General features: G+C 47.4%; 1 protein-coding gene across 1 annotated transcript in view; it reads left to right on the forward strand.

The window, feature by feature from the left end:
* Positions 1–2,571: 2,571 nt before the first annotated feature.
* LOC109919665 (equilibrative nucleobase transporter 1-like) overlaps positions 2,572–6,710 on the forward strand; it is a 40,074-nt gene continuing 35,935 nt past the window's right edge. The window contains exons 1-3 of the mRNA XM_020519693.2: positions 2,572–2,761; positions 2,898–3,030; positions 3,411–3,457. Of these exons, the coding sequence (XP_020375282.1) occupies positions 2,572–2,761; positions 2,898–3,030; positions 3,411–3,457 (370 nt within the window). The remainder of the gene's footprint in view (positions 2,762–2,897; positions 3,031–3,410; positions 3,458–6,710) is intronic.

Consider the following 6,710-nt stretch of genomic DNA (forward strand, 5'->3'; position numbering starts at 1 on the left):
GTTGTTTGTCACTAACAGTCCCCATTGACAGCTGTTGACCCTCCTAGCCAGATCGTTTTCAACTCCTTTGTCTGTCCAACTGTTCTCCTTTCTCTTTGGGCTCTACCCCCATCTATCATTTACTCCTTCTGCCACTCCCTCCACCCTATCTTCTGCATGTAGACTGACATTTTCCTTGTTGCCATGAGTTCTGCAGGAGGTCCACCAGTCCCGAAACATTAACTTTGATTTTTCATCATTGATGATGCCAGATCTGCTGAGCTTTTCCAGTAACTTCTGTTTGTGCTTCAGTCAGTTTGGAATGCTAACTTATTTTCTCTCACCAGCCATTGCTGGAACTTTGACTTTTCGAAAATGATGAGATTAAAGACCTGTGATGCACAATAATGCGCATTCCAGCTTTGGGACCAAATATTAGCTCCGTTGGAGGTGGAGCAAATATTTACTAAGATTAGGCTTGGCCATTAATGAGTTACATTGTAAAGTGAGCTTGCACCGACAAAGGAACTGAAACTGGAAATTGGACGGCTAAGTAGCGGAAAGGATTGAAAGATACTGATGGTGATAGATAAGATGGAAATATAACTAATTATTAGGGTTGATCGGGGAGTCCAGGACTCAAGAACGATTTAGCGAAGCGCAGCAACAGTTTGGAATTCTGCTTGGAGAGTGGGAATTGATGCCAGAAGGTTTCATCAGTTTTTTTTTAAGTAAGTGATTGTTGGATGGCTTTGAGTCCAATGCTCTCATGGGATCAGGGACAAAGTCAGGATTGAGAAGTTAGGTCACAGTTCAGACATAAGTGTACTGAATTGAGGACAAGGATTTCAAGACTAGGAGGCATCATTTTTAAGGCAAGAGGAGAAAGATTTATTAAAGGCATGAGGGATAACTTATTTTTAACTCAGAGAGTGTTTTGTGCGTGGAATTATCTTTCTGAGGAAGTGATGGATGCAGATACATTTACAACGTTGAAAAGGTGTTAGATAAGGACATGAAAACGAAAGGTTTGGAGGGATATGGACCAAGAGCAGGTAGATGAAACTAGTTTTGCCTGCGATTATGGCCAGCAATGTCTGGTTGGGCCAAAGGTTCTGTTTCCATCCTGTGTGAGTCAATTACTCAATAACAAAGACCAGGACTGAATGACCATCTCTGCTTGCTACATCTGCCAAGGGTCCAACAGCTCCTTCTTGAGAAGTTGCTTGGGAGGAGGTTACAGTGGAAGAGAAGCACCAGAATGGATATGAAGGACTGAACAACCTCCTTTGGTGGCAGCCCCTGCGTAAGGGAAAAACATTGGGTATGGCATTGGTCATACAGGGTCAGTACTGAGGGAACAGTGCACTGTCAAAGGGTCAGTAGTGAGGCAGTGCAGCACAGTTGGAGGATCCATACTGAGGAAATGCCGCCATGTCAGAAGGTCAGTACTGAGGGAGTGATACAGAGTAGAGGATCAGTTCTGAAGGAGTGCTACAGTGTCAGAGGGTCAGTATTGGGGGAGTGCCGCACTGTCAGACGGTCAGTACTGAGGGAGCGCCGCACTGTCAGAGGGTCAGTGCTGAGGGAATGCCGCACTGTCGGAAGGTCAGTATTGGGGGAGTGCCGCACTGTCAGAGGGTCAGTACTGGGGGAGTGCCGCACTGTCAGAGGGTCAGTACTGGGGGAGTGCCGCACTGTCAGAGGGTCAGTACTGAGGGAGTGCCGCACAGTCGGAGATTCACTGCTGAGGGAGTGGGCACTGTTGGAGGGTCAGTGCTGAGGGAGCGCCGCACAGTCGGAGGGTCAGTACTGAGGGAGCACCGCACAGTCGGAGGGTCACTGCTGAGGGAGTGGGCACTGTCGGAGGCTCAGTGCTGAGGGAGCGACACACTGTCGGAGGCTCAGTGCTGAGGGAGCGCCACACTGTTGGAGGGTCAGTACTGAGAGAGCAGCCACACTGCCAGAGGGTCCGTGCTGAGGGAGTTCCGCACTGTTGGAGGGTCAGTGTTGAGGCAGTGTCGCACTGTTGGAGGGTCAGTACCGGGGGAGTGCCGCACTGTCAGTGGGTCAGTGCTGAGGTAGCAGTGAAATGTCGGAGGGTTAATACTGAGAGAATGCTACACTGTCGGAGGACTAGTACTGAGGAAACAGTGCACTATCAAAGCATCAGTAATGAGGCAGTGCAGCATGGTTGGAGGGTCAATATTGGAGGTGGGCCGGAGGGTCAGAGCTGGGGGAGTGCCATACTTTCGGAGAGTCAGTACTGAAGGAGCGCCGTACTGTCGGAGGGTCAGTACTGAGGGAGTGCTGCATTACTGTCGGGGGTGTGAAACCCTGTAGAAACTGGAGGGGAGGCTTCCGATTGTTTGAACCACACTTTGCATCAAAAATGTAACAGGAATTTTGACCTTTAAGCTAACAATCCCTGCCACTGCTCCATATCAACCCAACTCCCTGGTTTCTGTTCTATTTTCGATTCTCGCCCTGGAAAGGTGAAATATGTTTGTTTTAGTTTTAACAACAGCTCTTGCTTCTGTTTTCAGGCCTACCTCTTGAGTAGTGAAGGGGGTTTCCACAGAATCAAGTCAAATGCTGCCCCTGGGTGAGAGAGTCAAGCGTTACCTGACGTTCACCTCAGGGATCTTCGAATGCCTTGGCTTCGCTGGTGCAATCTTTGGTTGGGCCTCTTTGGTCTTCGTACTGAAGGAGGAGGGCTATTTCTATGACCTCTGTACCTCGCCGCACAACGCCAGCGAGCCTGGAGACAGTAATGGCACAGGTAAGGGTACATACAGTTGGGGAGGCAGTGGCCTGGTGGTATTGTTTTGGCCAACGTTTCCAGGAACTCAGATTTGAATCCCCTACCTTCCCGCTCGCCCCCTATCTCAGAGTCATTCTCCTTCTCACTTTCGCAGTGGACTGTCACCTCCAGGATGAGCGTTTCGCTCTCATTTTCACGATGGCCTCCTTCATGGACAGTTTCACCACCCTCCCTGGCGGTTTCATCTTCGATCAACTTGGCACCATGCCTGCCCAGTTCATGGCCATGTGAGTACTTTGGACGCTGGGAGGGACAGGGTCCCTGCAGCACCTGTGGCGCTGCGCAAGGTGGGGAAGCAGGAGCCGGTCAGGAAGGGAAGTGGGGATGGAGAAAGATACCATGATTGGCCAGGCAAGGCAATGGATGGGAGTGGGAATGCGAAGGGATGGGTGGGACGGGTGAGAGTGAGGGACGTCGTCGGAGACGGATGGGCAGCAGGAGGAGTAAATATTGAAACGGAGGAGAAATGGAGGCATTGGAGGAAAGACGGACCACAGTCTGAGAATTCAGGAGGGAGCACGTCTGAGGGGAGATGGACATAGATGCAAGTGATACCAGTTTAAAATGAACTATGTTTTTCTTTCCTCTCTCCATAAACGTTTTTCAGATCCATGTACACCACAGGAACACTGCTGATTGCCTTTTCTACAGCCGGTGAGTATTTTGGGATCTCTGGGATCTTACTTCTGGGATGATTGACTATCTTCTCACAGAGAGCAACAGACGGCTTCTTGATTCTTAGGGGGGTTATAAAGTGAATCTCCTCAAGGTCGCTGTGCAACATTGGACTGATTGGTGTTGGGTTGGGTGGCCCAGACATAGCAACATAAGTAGGCCATTCAGTCCCTTATCATTGTTCTGTTATTCAATGAGATCATGGATGAACTCACTCCAAAAACCTTCCTTTGGCCCAAATCCCCTAATACCTTTGCTGAACGAAACAAAAAACTATCAATCTCAGATTTAAAATGAACAATTGATCCTGCATCCACTGCCATTTCTGGAAGAGAGTTCCAAACATATAGCTCCATTTGCGTGTAGAAGTCCTTCCTAACATCTCTCCTGAATGCTCTGGCCCTCATTCTCAGACTGTGAGGCTCAGGTTTGGGTTATGTTCATAGATCATAGAATCCCTACAGTGTGGAAACAGGCCCTTTGGCCCAACAAGTCCACACTGACCCACAGAGCATCCCATCCAGACCCATCACCCTATAACCCACTTGATCTACACATCCCTGAACACTACAGGCAATTTAGCATAGCCAATCCACCTAGCCTGCACATCTTCGGACTGTGGGAGGAAACCGGAGCACCCAGAGGAAACCCATGCAGAAACGGGGAGAATGTGCAAACTCCACACAGACAGTTGGCTGAGGGTGGAATCGAACCCAGGCTAATAATCCAGGATGCAGTCCTAGATTGGTTCTCTTTCTACCTTGTGTGCAGAAATGCTGTAGTTATTTCTCCTAAATGGGCATGTAATGTTCCTGGAGTGACTATGTTATTCCAGTGTACAGCAAGACACAGGTTATTCTAGAACATAAGAGCATAAGAGCTAGCAGCAGGAAGAGATCATTCAGCTCCCCTGTTCTTGTTCCACCATTTGATATGATCATGGCTGATCTCATCTCAGGCCCACCTCCACTTTCCTCCATAACCCTTCAGTCCATCACTAATTCAAAAGCTGTGTATCTCCTCCTCAGATTTACTGATCGCCATAGCATCTGCTGCACCTTGGGTAGTGAATTCCACGGATTCACAACCCTTTGAGAGAGGTAATTTCTCCTCACCTCTGATTTAAGTCTGCTAAACCCTTATCCTAAAACAATGACCTCTCATTCTACATTGCCACACACGAGGAAATATCCTCTGATCGTCTACTTTGTCAATCCCCTTCAGGATCTTACATACCTCAATCAGATCGCCCCTCATTCTTCTAAATTCCACACAGTAAAGGCCTAAACTGCTCAATGGTTTCTCATAAGACAAACCCTTTCATCGCTGGAATCGGTGTCGTGAAACTCCTCTGAACTGCCTCCAACGCAAGTACATCCTTCGTCTAATTAAGTATTTAGACGCATTATCTTCTCACAGCCAGAAACAGAGAAGAGTGGCAGTGTAATGGTTTAATGCTGAATTAATTAGCTGTGTGTGTGAGTACAGCATTGTTCATGGATTTATAAACTAGGTTACAGTAATAGCGTTGTTTTATTTCAGTGTTAATTCACTGTATGATGGTGCAGTTTCTATGGTACAGGACTACTAATACAGGATAAACCAATTCAATGGTTATAATATTGAATGTATGATTTAAGGGATGTCAGCGTCATTTTTTTTTATTATTCATTGAGGGCGTCGCTGGCTAGGCAGCATTTATTGCCCATCCCTAATTGCCCAGAGGGCAGTTCAGAGTCAACCACATTGCTGTGGGTCTGGAGTCACATGTAGGCCAGACCAGGTAAGGATGGCAGTTTCCTTCCCTAAAGGACATTAGTGAACCAGATGGGTTTTCCAGATGCCATGTTGCTGGTATGATAAACTACAATAGGCAACACACAGGGCATATTACTGGTTCAATGAGCAGGCGTGCTGTAGTGTCGGTTTAACTAATAAGCTTAACTAATAATCCACGGCATGGTCAGGCAGTTGTTGTGCCCCTGATGTTTCTCAGTGCAGCTCATTTGGCTGGATGGCTGATTTGCCACGCAGAGTGTAGGTTCAATTCCCACAACAAGTGGGGTTACCATGAAGGGCTCTCCATCTCAAGCTGTCCCCTCGTCTGAAGCACAGTGACCCTCGGATTAAACCTCCACCAGTCGTGTCTCTCCCTCTCTCTCTCTCAAATGAGAGAGCAGCCCTGCGTTTCCTTTAACTTTTACAGTCTCGTCTGGCCAGCCATGAAAGAAGATTGCATGGTCAGAGTGTCAGATGAAAAGTGAGATACTCTGACGCAGTTGCTCGGAGTGGTAGCGCATGATACTGGAAGATGGTGGGTACTGATGGATAGTCGTACTCCCTGAGGTCATATTGTCTGCCTGTTGGGATGTGGAAGCCACCACCAGTAGGGAAACAAGAACAGCACACAGCTAATCCCAGTTTCCCAGCATCTAATACGCTTCTAATGCCATCCATGGCAAAGCGACCTACCTAATAGGCACTACATCCATCCATCACCAACCCACTATTGTGTGCCACTGCACCAACTAACCAACGCTCTTTCAACAGGACCTTTCCAGAGAGTTCAACTCTTCCGTCCCGAAGAACAAAGGGCAACAGATACATGGGAACACCACTCGCTGCAAGTTCCCTTCCCAGCCACTCACCAAGCTAACTTGGGAACTTAACTGACGCTAAGTCCATACTGTGGAACCATTTTCATATCAGCATCATGGGTGTACCTACAGCACGTGGGCTGTAGTGTTTTAAGGTTAGGTGGATAGGGCTGGAAACTAAATAGTGGAGACATGGATTCAGTTGCACGGAAAATTCTGGAAAAGGGGAAGGAGGGCTCAGGAAAACTTATTAAAGTCTCCAGAACAAGTAATAGGACAGAGTTTGGAAGGGGTCAGGAATCAAACTTCAGGCACAAAGAAAAAGGAGATAACTATGAGGGGGGTGCAGGGGTGGGCAGTCAATGCAGGACTGCAGGTGTTACACTTAAGTGCATATAGTATATATACTATATATATATATAAATATATATATATACACATATACAATATGTATATTTTCAGCTCGCCACTGAAATAATTCCCCGGAATGCAGTATCCCATCACCACCTCTCCCCTTACTTGCACATAAACAGTTCTTGAATATAGTACTGTCTCATTCAGGATCAGGAATCAGTTAGGCTGTATTTTTTTTTAATTCATTCATCAGATGAGGGCATCGCTAGCTAGGCAGCATT

This window comes from Rhincodon typus, chromosome 48 (assembly GCF_021869965.1).
Source record: "Rhincodon typus isolate 14 chromosome 48, sRhiTyp1.1, whole genome shotgun sequence".
NCBI lineage: Eukaryota > Metazoa > Chordata > Chondrichthyes > Orectolobiformes > Rhincodontidae > Rhincodon > Rhincodon typus.